The 22,215-nt window shown below is 43.9% G+C and overlaps 1 protein-coding gene across 5 annotated transcripts in view; it reads left to right on the plus strand.

Annotated features, from left to right (window-relative positions):
- Positions 1-22,215, plus strand: part of tasp1 (taspase, threonine aspartase, 1) — an 86,489-nt gene that overhangs the window by 29,200 nt on the left and 35,074 nt on the right. For 2 of the 5 annotated variants that reach the window (XM_015944003.3, XM_015944004.3), the window contains exons 12-14: positions 7,076-7,183; positions 8,020-8,093; positions 17,259-18,789. In XM_015944003.3, coding sequence (XP_015799489.1) covers positions 7,076-7,183; positions 8,020-8,093; positions 17,259-17,351 — 275 coding nt within the window. In that variant the 3' untranslated portion in view covers positions 17,352-18,789. Of the gene's footprint in view, positions 1-7,075; positions 7,184-8,019; positions 8,094-8,579; positions 8,775-17,258; positions 18,790-22,215 lie in introns of those variants that run through there. The other 3 variants (XM_070542129.1, XM_070542130.1, XR_008565632.2) reach the window with 2 other exon arrangements.

Here is a 22,215-nt window from a genome sequence, read left to right on the forward strand (position 1 = left end):
GTCCAGAGTATGTGTAAAACCATAATAAAGATAGATCAAACAATGTAAACCCAATATCTGAATAAAGAATACTAAATTAAAGTTCATAGAAGAAACAATCGACCATTATGAACAAAAACACTTAATTTAAGGGAGATATCATTTATTCACAACTTCCTGCTAAAATTTGAAAATTATGAAAATATTAGTCATATATTAAAGGGACTTTACGGAGTTTTGAATTTTTATGCTCGCGATCGCCCCCTCAGGCCAAAAGCGTAACGGCAGCTGCAATAGTAGGCTCGTGTACGAGGCGCGCATGCTGTACGTGCACACTCCTTGACGAAAATAACAGCTGAGGCAGTCCCTTGTGTGTGTGTGTGTGTGTGTGTGTGTGTGTGTGTGTGTGTGTGTGTGTGTGTGTGTGTGTGTGTGTGTGGGTGGGTGGGTGGGTGGGTGGGTGGGTCGGAGGACAGAGGACAGGAGAACACGTAGCTAATTAATTAAATAATGTGGTTCTGTACCTTTCTCTTCAGCACAGCCGACAAAGGTTTATGATGGGTCAGTCCTCCTGCATGCTCAGATCATTCCCTTCCCTTGCTTGAAAAATTGTTCCAAAATGAAAGTTGAACCCACATCTTTTTATCTGTGAATTCAACGCCGTTCGGCGAGTCTCAAATAAAAATTTGGGCATCTTACTGTAAAAAAATATATCATTAATGTAAAAAAGAAACTCTAAATCAACTATGTTCACATCCAGAATCAAACCCTGGTCTTCTGCTTGGGAGTCCGACGTCTTACTAGGCGAGCTAAAGCATCAGTAACATTTGCTGTAACTGTAACATTTATATCCTTGATGACAGCTGAAACAACGTTCCAAGAACGGTTCGGAGTGAAAACGGCTATTTTGTTGCTAATTAGCAGGAAATATCCAGAAGAAAGTTCTACAGAAAGTAGCTAAGGGTCCTCAGAAATGTAGCTAGCTTTGTCACTAGGCGTTAGGAACAGCGACAAAGTGGCACTGCCTCTCTCTCTGCTGCTAAAGCTACGGATAGCAAATGCTACAGGCGATGCCTGAGCGTGAGCGCGCATGAAGCAGCCTGCTCGACCCGAGCATCTCTCTTTTTCTGTGATTTTACAGAAAAACAGGCAATCACAGTAAAAATGCCAGGGCTCATTCTACAGGACCAGGGCATTGCAGGAGAATGTATGAAGAAGGCATTTATTATTTATATACATGTTTTGGCCGTCACACTTCCTTATAGTCCCTTTAAAGATGTTACTGATAGCTTAGTAGTTCTATTGCCATTACAGTGAAGCCCATTTCTGTTCCTGGTTGAGTGGCTTTATTGATTATGCAACGCCATGAATAAATGTCTGAGTTATTGTGAACAAATTGGCATAATAAATATTTCATTATAAAATGTACATCATGCGCTTTCCATGCTGCAAAAACAAAGAAAGCATGTTTCTCGAAATAAAGAAAAAAAAACATCAGTTTGAAATGCTCATAAGGGACAGTGGTATGCAGACACAATATTTTCGATCGATCGACCGACTTTATTTATATAGTGGGAGCAATTGTCAGAAAATGGAAGACATACAAGACCACTGATAATCTCCCTCGATCTGGGGCTCCACGCAAGATCTCATCCCGTGGGGTCAAAATGATCATGAGAACGGTGAGCAAGAATCCCAGAACCACACGGGAGGACCTGGTGAATGACCTGCAGAGAGCTGGGACCACAGTAACAAAGGTCACCATCAGTAACACATTACAACGGCAGGGAATCAAATCCTGCAGTGCCAGACGTGTTCCGCTGCTGAAGCCAGTGCATGTCCAGGCCCGTCTGAAGTTTGCCAGAGAGCACATGGATGATACAGCAGAGGATTGGGAGAATGTCATGTGGTCAGATGAAACCAAAGTAGAACTTTTTGGTATAAACTCAACTCGTCGTGTTTGGAGGAATAAGAATACTGAGTTGCATCCCAAGAACACCATACCTACTGTGAAGCATGGGGGTGGGAACATCATGCTTTGGGGCTGTTTTTCTGCTAAGGGGACAGGACGACTGATCCGTGTTAAGGACAGAATGAATGGGGCCATGTATCGTGAGGTTCTGAGCCAAAACCTCCTTCCATCAGTGAGAGCTTTGAAGATGAAACGTGGCTGGGTCTTCCAACACGACAATGATCCCAAACACACCACCCGGGCAACAAAGGAGTGGCTCCGTAAGGAGCATTTGAAAGTCCTGGAGTGGCCTAGCCAGTCTCCAGACCTCAACCCCATAGAAAATCTGTGGAGGGAGTTGAAAGTCCGTGTTGCTCGGCGACAGCCCCAAAACATCACTGCTCTCGAGAAGATCTGCATGGAGGAATGGGCCAAAATACCAGCTACTGTGTGTGCAAACCTGTTAAAGACCTATAGTAATCGTTTGACCTCTGTTTTTGCCAACAAAGGTTATGTTACAAAGTATTGAGTTGAATATTTGTTATTGACCAAATACTTAATTTCCACCCTGATTTACAAATAAATTCTTTAAAAATCCTGCCATGTGAATTCATGGATTTTTTTTCACATTCTGTCTCTCACAGTTGAAGTGTACCTATGATGTAAATTACTGACCTCTGTCATCATTTTAAGTGGGAGAACTTGCACAATCGGTGGCTGACTAAATACTTTTTTGCCCCACTGTATATAAACGGTACACTGCTTTTCATAAGGATTAACACGAATGTTGGTTCTGTCTGTTAACAGATTACCACACCTACATACTCCTACACACTCACAATCCTTTACCTGCATTGGTATACAGGAATGCAATTGCCTCACCGCTAACGTTGTACAACCTGTTATCATCTGCCGCCTCCTTAATAAAGTTACTTGGACTACATTGCTGTGGAGTGCCAATCCTTCTGACCGAGGACGACTCAGTTGAAGGGTGATCGGCAATCAGTGCAAAGAATCAAACAAGTGGTCCTTCGAGCCAGATACGCATTGGCTGAGTTCATGAGATGGAAGATGGAGGTGCATCGAGTAGCCCCCGTCCAAAACGGGAGAGGAAACTCCCGGGATATCTGGTGGACTACGAGCACAATCTTAATGAGCCACACAACCCATCTAGAGCTTCACGTAGTTCCAGCAGCTCTGACAATGAGGAGGAAGGGAGATGGCAGAGGATGGAATCAGTATGGAACAATGTTCTCCAAACCATGAATCACCTTCAAGTGTCTATGGAGAACACTCATGGAACATTACTGAAGCGGGTGGAGCGTTTGGAGCAAGTTTCACAACCTAGCAGTGAGGTGATACATCGCACCATAGAGCCACTACCTGTGCCAGAGCAGGACACCATAACACCTGCGACCATGCTGAGGCCAGTTAAGGCATCTGCTCCATCACCTCCTCGTGAAGTGAGTTTTCACACTCAGCCGGTGCTGCACCCTGCCACTTATGTAGCTGCATCAACGCCACTCAGGAGACTTGGCCGATGCACCGCTACGCCCTTCGTGTATCAGCGATCGGAACATCATCTCCTTATAAACCGGCCAGGCCAGGTGCAGATGTTACACCACGCAGCCTCAGCTAATCAGCCAAGACAACGTGCTTATCGTGCAGTACACCAGCTATCGCAGGCTGGGGACCCAGCGAATCTGCAGCAGACGCTACATCCAGCTAATCCTGTGTACCTGCAGCAACCACCACGTCCTGCTGATCCGATCTACCAACTGCCACGTCCACCAGAACCGGTGATCCAGCCATCACAGAGGGCAGATGCTCAGCACCCTGTATCCAACATATTGCATCCTGAAGCTTTGCCTGATCCAGCTGGCAACCACCGTGTTCCTGATCCGTCAGGAAGTGACGATTCATCATCTTCCTTTGCCGAACGACGTAATCCACAGGTTGCCACATCTGAATCAGCCAGAGCGCCTCTACCAAACCTGATGGAGATTATGGTGGCGTCCTGATATGGTATTCCAAAGCCTAGGCTGGTGGTATTCAAGTCGTGCAGAGAGAGTGACTTTGCCTTATTAAAGAAAGGGCTGGACAGCACCCTAGGGCCACATTCTCATCTGGGGAAGATTACAAGTTTCAAGTCCTATTAGATCTTCTAGAGTATCCCAGCGCCCTACAGGTAGCCAAGCGCTACATTCACGACCGCACTCCTTATACTAGTGCAATGAGGGCGCTAGAGCAGAGGTATGGACAGCCAAGGCAGTTAGTCCAAAGTGAGCTTAGCACAATATGGAACAGCCCCCCAATTCGACCAGGAGACTCTAAAGCTATTGAGGACCTGTCCCTGTCCGTGTCCAGCCTGGACAGGCTTCTCAGTACCATGGATGAAGTAGCAGCCAGTGAGCTTCATTGTGGTTCACATGTGGACAGACTGCTCACCAAACTCCCCCTGAATTACAGAGACAGTTTCATTGAGTACTGTATTACCCGGGGGATCATCCGCACTGGCAGCAGCCAAACATACAATATGTACGACTTCTCAGAATGGCTCGAACGGAAATCCCAAGTCCTTCAGCTATCCAGACAAGCCTCTCACATACCCTATGACAGGCTACGTCCAGAGAAGAACCCACTTAAAGCCTCAGCATGGTCCAAGTCACAAAGCAAATCTGCCTCCGTCTATTACGGCCCAAACCCAGCCCAAGCCAAGCTAAGACCAGAGGGAGAATCTACAGCTCCCGATCTGACAGCCCAACCTAAGAAGAGACAGAAGTTCAAACCTTACTGTCCATACTGTGAAGGGACAGAGCATTAACTGAATGGCTGTGATGGATTCAAAGGGCTAGGCCTCAAAGCCATGGCTACCTGGATTAACGAGAAGACCAAATACTGGCGCTGTGGCCGTCAACATTCACCAGAGCAAATCCCGTTTTGCAAACGCTATGGTCCTGTAAAAACTGCTTAAGAAATCATGGTGGGGTCTGAAATTCACATTGTAGGTGCATTCCCACAGCATTTAAAATATGTTCAGGAAATCACATTGTCTGATTTTTAAAGAATTCATTAAGGGATCTGCTGCTCTACCTGCGGCTCCCTTATTGTTCTTCACCGGAGGATTTGTTCTCTTTATTATTATTCTTCCACAGACATTAATGCGGCTCAAACATCAGCGTACACCCCCACAAATTTACATCAAAAGAAGCATATCGGCCCTTGGAGGTATGCTATTACTTTCTTTAGCATTTTGGTTTACCATGGCGAAAATTATTGCAAAAAACTTAGAAATTAATTTTCATTTTGAATGTGTGCCACTCTAAATTTGTTTAAATAATCAATTAATAATGTACATAATTCATAACTTTTCTTTTTGTGTGTGTTCAAAATGCATCGTGCACCCCCACCCATGCTGTGGAAAATGTGGTGTATCACCCAAATATCATGATTTTGGGTTTTTCACCCTAGCATAATCTCAGTATCATGATTTTGAGCCTTTATAACACACGGCCCCTATCTTGTGCAACGGGCAGGTTCCATTTTAAAATTTGAATTACACTGCCACACTTAAAGGGTGTTTCTCAATGTGACGGCGCCTGGCCTTGTGAGGCGATGTCTTGCGAGGCCAGGCGCCTTGCTTACAAGGACACTGTCCTTCCTTGGTCAAAGAAAACGGTTAAATGGAACAGACTTGCATCATGTGACCGCAGCTTCCACAGTGGTCACGTAACATCACTTGACACGGGAGATAATGTTATATTTTATACAAATCAGTTCCAATATAGATATACAACGAGCCGTTTACTTTTGAAATTGTGTATATGTTTGTTAAATTAAATATATAAGCAAGTTACTACCCGCTAGCCACCGAAGCTGCAACTACTAAGCAGCTAACCAACCATGGATAACTTCTTTGGATCTAAAAACTCTTTAAATTAGTTGACTTACTTTAAAACTTGAAATTTGCCCTCAAAGTAGCTGCCGGCTTCTGAGCTGCCATCCTTTCGAAAATACCGCGGTGTATTCTGGGTAATTTTTTACCAAGGCTAGGCTACAAGACGCCTCCCGTGTATCCTTGCTCAGCTATCTAAACGGCTAACAAACAGAGAACACACGCCTCGGTAGAACATGAACACTGGAACACGTCTTGGCGGTTCCTGATGACGTATCTCCTAGGCAACCGGGGCGGGGCCAAGACATCAAGGCAAGGTTCCTTGGCATTGAGAAACACCCAAAGTCTCTTTCCAGAGTATTTCTCTTATCTGATGGCACCATCTAGTGGCTGACAAGCATATCACACGAATAATCTCTCGATCCGTTTATTTTTTTAAGATGGTGACTTCACGTTTCTTCTTTATAAATGTGCTTCTGCAGTCGACATACGGAGCAAAAACACGTTGTTTTACAATTATTATTCTCATGTCATGTTGTGTTTTCATATATTTATATTTTAGAGACTTATTGTCCATGAAAAGTTCATCAAGTCTGCATCAGCCGAGGCATTCCTTAAATTTGAAGCACGTAAGCGGTAGTCTAACGCTATTGGTTAGTTCTGGTCGGCGCTCAGTTCCCTGTTGCACGGAGCGCTGCGGGGCAGGGGGCATGCTTACCAAAAAGTTTTTTTTAAAAGACGTATTTTTTCCATTATATCACATTCCATGATAACACTATCACTTTTAGGGATTTCTGAAAAATCATACATCATTTCTGAAAGGGGAAAACTCCGGAAAGCTACTTTACGCATTTGAACACATGGGAATCAGCAAGCATTCTGCCTCTCAAAGACCTGTTACTAAAAAGTCCACCTCTACTCCACAAATTAATCTAAATCAGTAGTAGTAAATCATATCTATATTATTAAATCAATCAAATCAAAGCTTTATTTATAAAGCGCCTTGTCAGCGAGCCCAAGGCGCTGAATACAGTACATAAGAAATGTAAATCACAGTAAATAAGTAGATAATAAAATAGTGCAAAGAATTGGTTGTATTGGTCAGAACAGCAGTATTACCTGATATTATCAGATATTGATATCAACACAAAGGTTCCTATCGTTGGATCCCTTGCTTTGTAAATACATTTTGATGAATACTGTTTTATTCCAGTCCTGCTTTCTAGAAAAGGTTGTTTCTGTGTGTCCAGGCTCGCCCTTTCTCACCAGTGAGGATCGTGTTTTGGGTGGAGTCATTGTCTTGAGGTGCTGCAGATGTGTGGAAGCACAGCCATCTCCAAATATTCAGGGTATCTTGGGTAAGATGTTCACGACTTCAGCTCAGATCACTCTTGCTCCGAACATAAACGGAAAGGATTTATCCAGGAATATGTAAAGATTTCTGTCAACGGGAGGAGAAATGAGAAGAATGGGAGGGCGCTGTGGCTTTTCTGGCGTTTCAACTCACCCAGTCAGGCTCTCGTTTCACACCCTTCATCTCAAATTCAAACACAGACCTCCCACTATGAATCATTCACTGAATCTCAGACAAGTGGCTCTTTTTGAATGCTGCTCTGTGACTGGTTGTATTGATGGATCTGGTTTCCCTACCTGCAGCTTAAACAAACACTCTTCTTCAGGCAAACTGGCTGAATAGAATTCAGTTCTGTCTAAAATTCACCCGTTCACAAAGAAAAGCTTGTATTTAATGAAAAAAATTGAATGATTAATGTTGGAGCAGTTTTAATACTATATAAAGTATTTAGACTATTCCAGTGAACAATAATCAGGTTAAAGATTATTGCCATCATCCAGAGCCACTATGTCACACCAGATTATTCCTTTCTAATACAAACAACATGCAAACTACAGCATTTATTAAGGTCTGCACATCCCAACTTTATTATTTTTTACCCCTGCCAGTTAATGGACATCCTAACAGTTCACAACATCACCAAATAATCTTGTGTGGTACAGTATAATACATACATATATATATATATATATATATATATATATATATATATATATATATATATTTAATAAAATTCGGCCTTTAGCCAATCCAGCAGTTTGTTGAGTGGCCAAACCTTTCCTGCATAATATTAAATGTATGTTTCGTTATGATTTAATCTTTTTATCTGTTCATTCACAGTGGAGTTTCTATGGAGTCACACAACAGAGAGCATGTGTGTTGGCTACATGTCTGCACAAGACAGCAAAGCAAAGGTGAGTTCCAAGTTTACCTGGATCCACAGTCCTAACGTCTTAGTGACCCCCAGACACCACCGGATGGTTTTTGTCTGTATGCTGACAGGTGGCAGTGGAAAAGCTGCAATACCAAATCTGGAAAACAAGCTAGCTTTTAGAATCAGACGGGTTTTATTTCCATATGTACGAGAATTACAATGTTAGGAAACTGCTGCGGTACTTAGTGCAAGAAAAAATAATGATAAGCAAAAATTGGAATCAAGAAATAAACACAATGAAATGATAATATAGGGAGACAATAATTAGAGAAGCTGCTACTTTATACAAGTCAGTGTAGGTACTGGTCAGAGCGGGTCAGTTCAAGTGCAAACACAACACTAGGGTCATGTGACTAGAACAAAGCAGCTGGACTGGACAGTTCTATGATTGACATTCATGAGTCTGACCGCAGAGGGGAAAACTGTTTTTGTGACGAGAGGTTCTGGTCCGAATGATTCCTGCCAGATGGGAGCGAGTCGAAGAGACTGTGTCCAGGGTGAGACGTGTCAGCTGTTATCCGACCTGCACGCCTCACGGTCCTGGAGGAGGACTGGTTCTGTATGGAGGGGAGTTGGCAGCCAGTGACCTTCTCCGCAGACACGCTGCAGTCTTGTCATGTCCCTGGTGGTGGCTCCAGCATACCACACAGTGATTGAAGAGGTGAGGATGACTCGATGATTGCGGTGTAGAACTGCCTCATCAACTGTACAGATATGTTGAATTTCTTCAGCTGCCCCAGGAAGTACATCCTCTGCTGGGACTTTTTTATGACAGAGGTGATGTGGTGACGGTGGCACAGGAGTTAAGCGCTCGCCCTGTAATCGGAAGGTTGCAGGTTTGAGCCCTGCTCAGTCTTGTCGCTGTCGTTGTGTCCTTGGGCAAGACACTTAACCCCCTTGCCTGCTGGTGGTGGTCGGAGGGACCGGTGGCGCCAGTGCTCGGCAGCCTCGCCTCTGTCAGTGTGCCCCAGGGCAGCTGTGGCTACATCGTAGCTCATCCTCACCAGTGTGAATGTGTGTGTGAATGGGTGAATGACTGGTTGTGTTGTAAAGCACCTTGGGGGGTTCCAGGACTTTAGAAGGTGCTACATCAAAGACAGACCATTTACCATTTACCACTTGATGCGGGTTATGATAAGCCGTCTTTAACCATAGCTTGTGTAGCAGATTTGCCATTGTAGCTGTAAGTGGTTTATCTTCATCTTATGGCGGAACTTCACTTGGTAAATTTGCGGTATAAAAAATCAAAAAGAGGTTTCTTCCAAACACTTCACAGTCTGTTCTCCAATCAGCTTTGTAAATCTTTATTGATTTAAAGGATGTTTTTTATTTCTTTATGTGACATTAACTTCTCAGTGAGTCTTCTCGAGCTTTAAGGCGTAACGATTTAGTAATTCCATCACTTCCTAGGAACAGAAGGCACTGCTGTTTGAGGCAGGTTCAGATTTCAAAGTGCACCCCCACCCCCAGCCCTCCTTTTTTCTTACTTATGGACTGAATCCCTCATCAGCCCTTCGCTCTTCGACAACTTCCTGGTCCTAAAGCTGACCGAAAGGTATAAGTAACTCGCCCAGAATCCATGTCTGTATTTTTGTTGTGGATTTGGGTTTGACTTTAGTCATCATTGATGAATCTGTGACACACCTGGGCTAAGAGATAAGAACTGAGCTAAGTATTGTAATGCCTAAACTTCATAGAAGTCACCCAGTAAAAGCTAATAAAGATTTGTGTAGAATACAATTTGTCAGCAGTTATCTCTGAGTCTCGTCAAAGTGGGGTGGGGGGCCTTTACTTTCTCTTGATGCTAGTGGTATTGGAGAGTTCAGCCAGAACCACAGCTGCTCTGCCAAACTTCACACCGTGATGTCAGAGTGTTTAGCTAGTCGTGGGATTTGAGCGGTGGAGCTCTGATGTGCGTCTGTGCTCGACCAGCTGCACTCCAGAGCAGCTGGCTGCTCTGTTTACTCCTTCCTGGTTGCAAGGGCAGGTTTCCCTCCACCGCTGGGCTCAGGGCCGGTCACTGCTCGCTGCCCATGTACGCTCATTACAGAGGGGGTACCACGGTACACGGCATCTGTTTTATCTCCAGTTCGATTATGTTCTTTGTTACCATCTTGTACTGCAACACTAGAATCACACAGCAAAGTCCCACATTATTGTTATAGATCAGCTAAAACGGTGAAATAGGTGATTTTATGTGCAGATTGCTAAACGTAGTTCTCTCCCTTGGCTGCTCTTCGGCCGACATTCCTCCCATTCATATTATCTGGCCATTTCTACATGCCCAGAGTTCATCTTCTGCTGCTTTTCTGTGATTAGAGCATGAAAGGGCTCATAAACAGTGGAAGCACTCTTTAGTCCAGGACACAGACTGGATTTCTCTTGCATAAACTTGCCTTTTCTTTAGAATAATTCTAAAATTGAATTTTATGTTTATGCTCGTTATAAACCAGAGCACAGCGACCCACAGCCCAGGTTATGTACCGTGGGCATGGAAAGTATTCAGACCACGTCTCTCTTTTACTCTTTGGTATATTTCAGCCGTTTGCTAAAATCAATTAAATTCATTTTTTCCCTCATTAATGTACACACAGCACCCTATTTTTGTTTTTGTTTATGTATTTAGCCGACGCTTTTGTCCAAAGCGACTTACAAGTGATAATGAAGAAGAAGAAAATATAATTTCTACAGCGCCTCTCAAGATAAAAGTCACGAGGCGCTTCACAAAAACAAAAAATATAAAAATATAAAAAATAATTTATAAAATGTTTAAAAATATATTTAAAATGAGCAAAAATAGACAACTGGGATTTAAAAGAAAAAATGTTAAGAGAAAGAGAGAGAGTGAACAGGAAAGAGGGAAACCAGTGGATCCTGAGGAAGGTGGAATAGGTGGGGAGAGCAGAATAAAGAGAGAGAGGTGAAGAAGGTCATACAAAAGCCAGCTTGAACAAGTGAGTCTTCAGCTGCTTTTTAAAGGAGACCACTGAGTCCACTGATCTCAGGCTCAGGGTGAGAGAGGTCCAGAGTCTGGGGGCCACAGCAGCAGATGATCTGTCACCTTTGACCTTTAGCCTGGTGCTGCACAACCAGTAGGTTTTGATCACTGGACCTCAGGGACCTGCTGGGGGTGTAGGGACTAAGAAGATCACCAATGTAAGATGGTGCTTGTCCATGTAAGGCCCTATAGACCAGAACCAGGATCTTGAAATGAACCCTGAAGTTGACTGGCAGCCAGTGAAGCTGGAGGAGAAGCGGGGTGATGTGGGTGTGTTTGGAGGACTTGGTCAGAAGCCGAGCACAGGCGTTCTGAACCACCTGTAGACGGTTCAGGGAGGTTCTGCTCAGACACGTGAAGAGAGTTACAGTAGTCTAAGCGTGAGGAGATGAAGGTGTGGAGAACTGTCTCAAGTTCAGAGCGGGACAGAATGGGACTCAGCTTAGCAACGTTCCTGAGATGGAAGAAGGAAGAGCCAACAAGAGAACTGACATGAGAAACCAGGGTGAGAGCTGGGTCAAAGGTCACGCCAAGATTCCTGACAGAAGGTTTGGTGTGAGAAGCAAGCTGACCAAGAGAGTCTCTGAGTCTAATGAAGCCAGCTGGTTGCCCTTGAGCCTAACAACAAACCCTAATCTGTCAATCTTTTGACAGAAAAACACAGAATAAAAAAAATTGAGTTATTAAAAAAGAAAAACTGAAATATCACATCGTCCTAAGCATTCAAAACATTAGTTTAGTATTTAGTAGAAGCACCTTTTGAGCTAATACAGCCACGAGTCTTCTTGGTAAAGATGCAACAGGTTTCTTACACCTGGACTTCTCCAGTTGTGTCAGGTTGGATAGTGAACGTTGGTGGACGGCCATTTTTAGGTCTCTCCAGACATGCTCAGTTGGGTTTAAGTCAGGGCTCTGGCTGGGCCTTTCAGGAACAGTCACAGAGTCGCTGTGAAGTCACTCCTTCATTATTTTAGCTGTGTGCTTCGAGTCATTGTCATGTTGGAAGGTAAACCTTTGGCCCAGTCTGAGGTCCTGAGTACTCTGGAGAAGGTTCTTGTCCAGGATATCCCTGTACCACTCTGCCATAAAGCCCTGACTGGAGGAGGGCTAAAGTGATGGTTGTCTTTCTACAACTTTCTCCCGCCTCCTGACTGCATCTCTGGAGCTGAGCCACAGTGACCTTTGGGTTCTTCGTTTCCTCTCTCACCAGGGCTCTTCTCCCCTAGTAGCTCAGTTTGGCTGGACGGCCTGCTCTAGGAAGGGTTCTGCTCATCCCAAACGTCTTCTATTAAAGGATTATGGAGGCCACTGTGCTCTTAGGACCCTTAAGTGTGAACTTGGCCAGATCTGTGCCTTGCTACAGTTCTGTCTCTGAGTTCTTCAGGCAGTTCCTTTGACCTCATGATTCTCATTTGCTCTGACATGCATTGTGAGCTGTAAGGTCTTTTGTAGACAGGTGTGTGTCTTTCCTCATCAGGTCCAATCAGTATAATCACACACAGCTGGACTCTAACGAAGGTGTAAGACCATCTCAAGGATGATCAGAAGAATTGAAACGCACCCGAGTTAAATATGGGTGTCACAGCAAAGGGTCTGAATACTTAGGACCATGTGATGTTTCAGTTAGACTTTTGAAATAACTGCAGACATTTGTAGAATTCAGTGTTTTGCTGTCGACATGAGGGGCTGTGTGTGCATTAATGAGGAAAAAATTGATGTCATTGATTTTAGTAAAATGTCTGTAATATGACGACGAGTGAAAAATTGACGGGGGTGTGAATACTTTCTGTACTCGCTGTAGATTTAGGGCAGACTGTTTCAGTGCACAGCAGCACAAAGCTTAAGCAACCGTTGTTTTGGGTTATTTCACATTCACTCTATTTTCTGTATTCACATTACTAAAGTTAAAGGAAATCATGGCAGACCTTCACTCATTTAGCAAAGAATATAAATAGCACAGAGTTTCTATTTTGTCTGTTATCTTTTAGAAGAAAAATGTGAAAACCACAACAACAACGACGCCACAGCCCCGTCACTGAGCTACAGTTAATCCTGTTCTCTGTCTGTGGTGTTGATGTGTGGCTTCTGCAACTCCTAAGCACACTCGGGTCACCCAAGAATGTTGTTTTTCCTCTACAGATTTTTCCATGTTATATTTTGACTAGTCGCACTGCTGCTCTGTGGTTCCTTGAGTCAGACTGATATTGTCAACAATCCCATTGAAGGTTTGCACGTCTTCATCTCATTTCACTATCAACCTAATATTTCCATTTGGCTCAATAGTTTTATTAGCACCTTAGTTGAAGATGTGCTTCTTAGTAGCCAGTCAAGAAATAAGTAAAAGAATATACTTCCATCCATCCATCCATCCATCCATCCATCCATCCATCCATTGATTCATTCATTCATTCATTCATTCATGGCCCAGCTTCTCTGGGGGAACTCTAAGGCGTTCCCGAGCCAGGCGAGAGACATAGTCCCTCCAGCGTGTCGTAGGTCTTCCTTTAGGTCTCCTCCCGGTTGGACGTGCACAGAAAACCTCACCAGGGAGGCGTCCTGACCAGATGCCCCAGCCACCTCAACTGGCTCCTCTTGATGTGGAGGAGCAGCGGGTCTACTCTGAGCCCCTCTGGGATGACCGAGCTTCTCACCCTATCTCTAAGGGAGAGCCCAGCCACCCTTCGGAGAATACAAATTTCAGCCACTTATATCCGCAATCTCGTTCTTTTGGTCACTACTCAAAGCTCGTGACATAGGTGAGGGTAGGAACGTAGATCGACCGGTAAATCGAGAGCTTTGCCCTCCAACTCAGCTCTCTCTTTAACACAGCAGACCGGTAAAACGCCATCACTGCAGACGTAGCGCCAATCTGCCTATCGATCTCTTGCTACATCTGTCCCTCACTCATAGACAAGACCCATAGATACTAAAACTTCTCTTGGGGCAGGACCTTGTCTCTGACTTGGAGAAGGCGGTCTACTCTTTTCTTACTCAAGACCATGGTCTCAGATTTGGAAAAGCTGATTTTCATCCAAAATAACATTCCAGCGAGAGCTGGAGAGCATGGTCTGATGAAGCCAAGAGGACCACATCATCTGCGAAAAGCAGAGACTCAATTCTTAGGCCACCAAAACGGATATATTTCTCATTCAGTAATTGATTACTGTGAGTCCCATCATCACCCACTGAGAAAAGCTGCCATCAATGTGACTTCCCACTCGCTGGGGCCCGCTCACCACAAACTCTTTAAATCAATGCTTTTGAACTCCTCTGTGACGCTAGAACACGACACAGAAAAGGCTTTCCAGGCTTTTCACAATCAGTACTCCGGAGCTCACTAATAAAGACAACATCAAAGCAATTTTAATGTAAAGTTGCTGTAAATTTGACTTTAAAACTATCATTGCCGATAATGAATTTGAAGTTGGACACCTTGCTTGTCTCTGTTTTAAAGAGATATAACAATGTTTTGAGGTTTTCTCTGCCAGCTGTGTAAATGTCTCCTCCACCAGATGACTCCTTCAGAAAATCCCCATCTATAAGTTCATTTGTGTTTTATATCTGCTGTCTGAAAAGTCTGAAGAACGTAAGAACCCGTGCAGGTAGTCGTTTACGGCGCCCTGTGGAGATTTTCAGCTGAGCATTAAGTGTTTTTCTCTGGTGTGTGAACATCAAAAGCAAAACATTTCACATGTCACCATAAGTTGATTATGACTCAGTCATGGACCTCCACTCAAACTACTTTACACGACCTTTCTGTAACCTCATCCTCAGAAGATGAAGGGAAGAAGATGAACCCAGAGATGTGTACTGGAGGCATAATGGCCCTCCAGAGTATTGCCATGTGTGCTTGGCCTTGTCTGGCTGTTGTCCCATTGTAGTGACAGTTGCCCTCAGGGTGCTTTGGGGGGGGGGGGGGGGGGGGATCGTCTGCACCAGTCAACTGCTGCATCTGGATGAGTGATGTCAGGCCAATTCAGTGGCCTAAGTAATGAGTCAATGCACTGTTCCCCCATGATGGAGTCAGTGTTAGCCTCTGTGTGGAGTTAAGAGGAGGACGTTGACGGCCATTAATGGCACTGGGCGAGTCTGTAACCTTTGATCCCCCGATGGAAGTATCACTTCTGCCTTCACGGCTATGTTTGCTTTGCCCCTTCACCCCCGAGTTCTCACAACTTTTCATCTTTGCTCAGACAAAAGAAAGCTAGCAGTTTGGTTCTTTTCACTATGCACTCAGACCTACAAATACAAACTTTCAGTGAGTCTCAAAAACTTAAAAAAAAATCCCATTTCCTGTTCACTGCTGCCAAGCAACTGGATCAGTGCTTTAATATATTGAACTTAAACCAGTAAATCCGTAAATGACTTCAAAGTAGATGTAACAATAAATATGTAAATACATACAAACATGCATATGCCCACAAACATTCCTAATTGGGTAAAGTATATTTATTATATCATCTAAACTCTTGCTGAATCTGCACTAACACTGGTGAACCATTTCCAGGAACTAATAGTGAGCCACATCACAGCTGAGCTGCAGATGGCAGGTTTTGGAGTCTTATTTCCTGACATACCTATCTGGACATCTTGCCTTGGATTCAATAATAGCAACACGACTCCACCGCTGACTTGCAACGTTCTATCTCCACAAATAACGCGAGCTAGGGCGAGTTCTGCCATGTAGTGAAGTTGTTAATGCTAACAGTCAGCTTCTACTAGCCGACATGTTATCTGCTGTTTCCTGGACGCTAAGCCAACACCCTTCCCCTTTGCAAGTCAAGATGGGTGAGTGCATGAATGTTAAGTGACAGTGTGACATAATGTGTCCAGCTTTGCTAATCCTAGCGTTTCACCGTCTGTTTACTATCTTAAGCTAATGCGGGACATGGGTGTAGGCCACAATTCAGTGTGATTTATGGTGCTGTGGAGGGATTTCCAGGACTTTTTTCGGCTTTGGGAGTTTTAAGAACTCACTTTCCATTCCATTCTGCTTAACCAGCAGTACTTCAAAAAATTTCAAATGCCGTTTTTTTGGCAACATCTGCAACATCTGTTCCCACCTATCAACATGACGTAACCCCAGTTCCCACCCAGAGACTCTATCTGGTCATTTCCAAGTACGTATCCCAAGGCCGGTATTTGTATGACTCCTGAAATGGCCCAGAGAGTGGTGGTCTTGGGTCGGCCTGGACAATACCAGGAAGGTCCGGTATAAATACCCTGAAGTTCTGATAGTGGAAGCTGACTTTTAATCTGTATCGCCACATTTGAAGCAATTGTAAATCATTTTGTTGTTAAAGCTACAATGGCAAATCTGCAAAACAAGCCATCTTAAAGCTTTTTTCATGCCTCCTAACAACAGATAGCTGTAAATATTTTGTGGAGAATAAAAAAATAAATAAAAAAAAGTTAAGGAAATTAAGTGGTTCTCTCACATTTGTCTAAAAATCTCAGCCAATAACACCGTTCGGGTTGAAACCAGCGATTGGACCATCCGGTTGTCTGTCTCACCGAAACACACTTCCGCATTTTCTGAGTCCTCCATTCATTATGTGCTCATGCATTTTGCAACAGAACACATCTGGTGTGAGAGGTTTGTCACTCAATACTATCAGAGAAGGAGAAACAGCCGGCTGCTACCTCTTCAGCTTTAGGACGAACTACCAGAGTCCCAAAAAGAAAAACATCAGTTCAAGTTAAAGGAAGCAAAAGACATTTGGCTCGCTTTGCTGAGCGGACTTTTAGCACAACGGTGCCCACTAGTGGCTGCTAGATGCAAACATAAACCCAGTGTCGTGCCCAACAAAATAAAAATTTGATAATTATTTTTTTAACTATAGTTTTTAAAGGAGAAACTATACATTCATTCTGCACACCTCTAAATTTCCTGTGGCGGCATTATTAATATTTAAATATAGCTTTTTATTAAAGTGTTACATATTCTAACTTTATTTAGTCAGTGTCTTAGAAATCAGAGAGGAGATTAAATAGCTTGAATAACAGTTTGATGTTAGATGAAGCTGATCTAATAATGCATTGGTTCATGAAATTCAAAACTATGTGGGCATTTCTTGGTCGCCGCGTGTGCTTTTGAGTGGGCGTCCTGTATTTATTGGTTGTTTTTGTTTGTTGGTTCACTTTCAGACTCACATATCCAGATTGCCACCTGGGACAGTTCCTGGCCAGTCTTTGGCCATCGAGGGAGGGGTGTGTCGGCTGAAGGGTGTGGTGGAATGAATGGCTTTCTCTTCTCTCTTCCTCGATTCTTCTTGGGCTTCCTTAGCAATACTCCCATATGAATTAAACACACACACACACACACACACACACACACACACACACACACACACACACACACACACACACACACACACACACACACACACACACACACCACCTTCCTACAGCCTTTGCAGGTATAACGAGATAACAAGCTTTCATTGTGTTAACAGGTGTTCAGGAAGGACTGTGAAGCGTTAGCTTGTACTTAGTGCACTTACAGGACTTCCCTTTGCAGTTTTCTGCCTCCAGCGGTATACTTACTTATCCCTGAGCTCTCCAATGTCTCCTGGATCAAACTTGATGCACCATTTATTCTCTGTTACCTATTTAGACAGCTAAAAGGGTATCCCTTCTTTTGTACATAAGCTATAATTTAAGGAAACAGGGTGGATGTTTGAGTTATTTTGTGTTGCTGAACAAATATGTTCACACTTTCCAAATGTAAGACATCTTTTGCTAGCACTTTACAATAATTATCCCTTTATTAACAGAACTTAGTGCATTATTAAGCAGTAATAAACAAAGGATCCCTTTATTAATGCTCCCGATATTGTTAACTATTAAGCGTCTTTAAGGTTAGGACAAGGGGGGTGTCTGCTTAGTAATGTATTACTTAATATTATCATTGATATTAATTAATTAATACTTTAATAATGTGTAATAATGCACTAAGTAACATCCATAAAGGAACCCTTATTGTTAAGTGTTACCACATCTTTTCTTGTTAATAAACTCTTCAGTATAAAAAAGGCTGTCCTTGTGGGAGGCCAACACAAATCTTTGGCTCATAATAATTTATAGCTGTGATGGCTGAAGAGATTATGGCATTAACACAACTAAATCAACTTTCATGTGTTCTTATAAATCGATGTAACATAAAGTTTATTTGTGATTCCAGCCATAGGAGGCGTTGCTTCTTTTAAAGATGTTAATATCTAGATTCTGCATGTAGAATATCTGCAGTAAGCCACTTTCTTTGGGGGAGTTGATGTAGTAGAAGGAAGCTATGCACTTCCAGAGTAATGACTATCACTCGTCATTTCCAAATCAGTTATATTTCTATAGCTCTATCGACAGAGACATGTATCTTCTTGCAAGAAAAATACACACACACACACACACACACACACACACACACACACACACACACACACACATATATATATAGGCCCATGAAATGGTGCTTTCAGCTGTACTTGAAAAGATGAATTGTCTGATTTTTTCTTCGTTCTCTTAAAAAGAATTCTGCTCCTGAAACAAAAGAAACACAGTCAAGCTTTTTATTTGAATTTGCATTAGAAAAATGTAGTTAATGGTAAGTGTCATAAGCTTGGGAGGTCATGTGTGCAACACTCGGCAGTGCTAAGAAACTGAATAAAATCAAATAGTTGAACTTTTTGGTCTGTTTTTAATCATTTTAACGCCACGGTTCCAGATTCATGACTGCCCTTGAGAGTTTTAAAATCCCGTTTCCCCTAAAATCTTTACATCAGATGATCTAAAGTTGGTGCGGAAGCCATGAGGTGAGCACGTTTTATTACGCAGAGGAAGTTATATCCATGTAAACATTTCAGGGTTTGATTAGAAGAAGCAGAGCTGTATTAGTGTTTTTTGGAAAAACCTTTGGCCAGCTGCTGGCTCTGGATTGTGGCCACTGTGGTGTCGGAGAGGAATGTGCAGTAGAGCTGTGAAACAGTAATTATTCACTGTTTGAAGGACGAAATGCCTCCCGCTCTGTGTGCTGTGCCAGACTGAGAGATCAGACCACATACTGATGACGTCCTGCTGGTCTGCCTCTCAGGTGCAACATGCCACAGTTGTTGGGCTTAGCGGACAGGCTAAATAAATTGAGCGGTCAGGAGTATTGTGTGTTTAATTGAGAAGATGCTGTGTGTGTTTATTTTTATTCCACAGCCACCCGACCCCAGTTTGATCTCAAAAGGCCGTTCAAAGCAGCGCTGAATGTTCCCTCGCTCCTCCATTCTCCGCTGGCATGATTATGTGCTTTTATAGAGCGGGCTCTTTTCATCAGAGCTAATCAGTGCCACTGGGAGACTCTGGATAGACGCTTCCCCTTCAAACGTCCTCTCTCTCTCTCCTCTCTCTCTCTCTCTCTCTCTCTCTCTCTCTCTCTCTCTCTGTCTCTCTCTCTCTCTCTCTCTCTCTCTCTCTCTCTCTGCCATGCTTTGAAAACAGATCCTGGGTCTCTAAAAACTGGACCTGAGCCGTTTAAGGTGTATCCAATGCCTTACGCTCAGCAAAGCTCTTAAATACAAAACAGACACGAAGCAAATAAAGATCAAAGGCAGCAGCAGCCTTGCCTGTCTGCCCTGCTGTCTTCACATGCCAAGCAGTACTGTCACCAGGAGTCATGGCCATGCGGCTCACGCGCTCTCCTCCACTGCCCCCCCAGTAGGGTCACATCAACACACTTTGCCGCCGCGTGTCACTGGGAGTCAACATTATCTCCAATCGAGCTCTTTCAAACCCTTTTGGTTTGCACTCACTTGTGTGAGCGTGTGCTGCTTAGCAAGAAACGTGGTGTGAGACTCATGGGTTCAGCTCAGTAAACCCATGTCTGGAAAAAACAAATCATCTGATCATGAAAAGTTTTGTTTTTGCTCTGTGAAGGCAGCAGCAGGTGCCACGCAGGGCTATATGCAAATGCAATTAAAGCTGCAGACGGCCACATCTCAGTAATTTCCGGCCTGCACCGACTGAAGATGGCACTGTGCTCTCAGATGTTGCACACCCAGGAATATTTACCCCCTGACCTCTACTCCTCCCCTGTGCTGCTGTGCCAAAGATACAAAACTATGGCAGGCAGAGCCCCACCTCCCTCCCTGGTTTGTCAGTAAAGTGTTGGGTGTGAGGGCAGGTGCTAGGTAGAACGAAAACCCCTGGTCCAGGTCGGCCCTTTAAGATTTAAAGCTTTAAGAAAATTCTGTTAATTAGGCTGGCCTGCCCAGACACTTCCTGCTTTGTACTACGCCACCCATAAGCAGCAAAGCAACGGGAGAGGGGGACTAAAGGAAACTGTAGGAGATGATGCTAAAAAGGGCCGTGTCACATCTGCAGCACACCGCAGAGCTAGAAGATGTGTGATTACCGGGCAACCGGCTCGCTTCACCTACCAGAGATTTCACTTTCAGCTCCAGATTAAAAAAATGCACCTGAGCAGCAGCATTAACACTTCCACAGCTAAGTGTGTGTGTGTGTGTGTGTGTGTGTGTGTGTGTGTGTGTGTGTGTGTGTGTGTGTGTGTGTGTGTGTGTGTGTGTGTGTGTGTGTGTGTGTGTGTGAGCTGCAGCACTTGACCTGGGCCTAAAACTGTATGAGCTCACAGACAGACTTTATTGTCCACCTCGAATTGAGGCAGGAATTCGCCTTTGACATGGCTCACCTTACAATACAATCCATATTGCATTCACACAAATACATAAAAAGCCAATTAAAAGGTATTAAAATGTCGTCATCGTAAAAAAAAAACTATGAATTCAAAATTGTAATTCTGGTGGGAACACCTTTCTTGGCCAATAGAACCCTGAACCTCCTTCCTGACGGAAGTAACTGAAAATATGGAGTCAGTGGATGGGTTGAGTCTGCACTGATCAGGGTAGCCTTCCTGTGCGCTGCTCGCTCGTGAAGAACAGAAAGTTGGATCTGAGGTGAGCCTGTAATTTTGCTGCCTAATTTAACAATGCGAGAGAGTTGTGTTTAGTTTTTAACTGTAAGAATATTGAAAGTTAGAATGGATTCAATCAGTGATTTATATACAATTGTTAGGATGTCCTTGTTCACACTGAGTGCTCTTAGCTTCCTTAGCAGGTGGAGTCTTTGCAGTGCTTTCTTGTAGACACCGTTGCTGTGGTTTGCAAAGGACAGGTGGTCATCAATTTCTGTTCCCAGGTACCTGAATGACTGAACCTGCTCCACAGGCTGACCCTGTACGCTGAGGGGTTTGAACAGGGACGTGTCTGCCTCACTGACTGCCCCACTGCACATTTTAGTTTTTGAGATATTCAGCCCCAGGTGCTGATCGCCTGCTGATATTTAGACAGGTCCTCCGATGTCTTCACTGATGCCACCAGTGCCATGTCGTCTGCATACTTATACAGGGCCATTCTCTCACTATGGCACCGGATGTTGTTTGTGTAGACTGAGAAAAGCACTGGAGACAAAACACAGCCTTGTGGCAGTCCAATGCTGATGACACTTTTCGTGGATTTAAATCCTCTTAAAAACACTTGTTGTGGCCTGTCTTTCAAAAAGTTGTGGATCCATAAAAGCAGCGTTGTGTGGAGATGGAGATCTGAAAGCTGTTCCAGCAACATGCTGGTGTCTACTGTATTAATGCAGAAGAAAAATCCATGAATAAGATTCTTGTGTATGGTTGTGTAGAGTCCATGTGTTTAGTGACAGCATTTAGAAGTGTGAGACTTGCATCCTCTACACCACGACTTGCCTTGTAAGCAGATTGTAGGGGATCCGGCTGGTCCGAGATGAATTTTGTCAAGTATCCTCCCACTACCCTTTCCATGCACTTGCACAGAACTGATGTAAGGGCCACAGGTCTAAAGTCCCCCAGTTCTTTTGCATGAGCTTTCTTGGGGATCGGAATTATCACAGATTCTTTCCATTGCTCTGGAACACAGCCAAAGTCCAGAAGGAGCTGGAAGAGTCTGGTGAGTACCCCACCTCCTGCCACCAAGCCCATCAGGGCCAGAGCTCTTGTATGGGTTGATGCAGCACAGGATGGTGGTGACCTCCTGCTCGCTGATGGTTAGCGCTGGTTCAGTGAGGCTGTGGGTGGGGGTGG

The sequence above is a fragment of the Nothobranchius furzeri genome, chromosome 12 (assembly GCF_043380555.1).
Source record: "Nothobranchius furzeri strain GRZ-AD chromosome 12, NfurGRZ-RIMD1, whole genome shotgun sequence".
Classification (NCBI taxonomy): domain Eukaryota; kingdom Metazoa; phylum Chordata; class Actinopteri; order Cyprinodontiformes; family Nothobranchiidae; genus Nothobranchius; species Nothobranchius furzeri.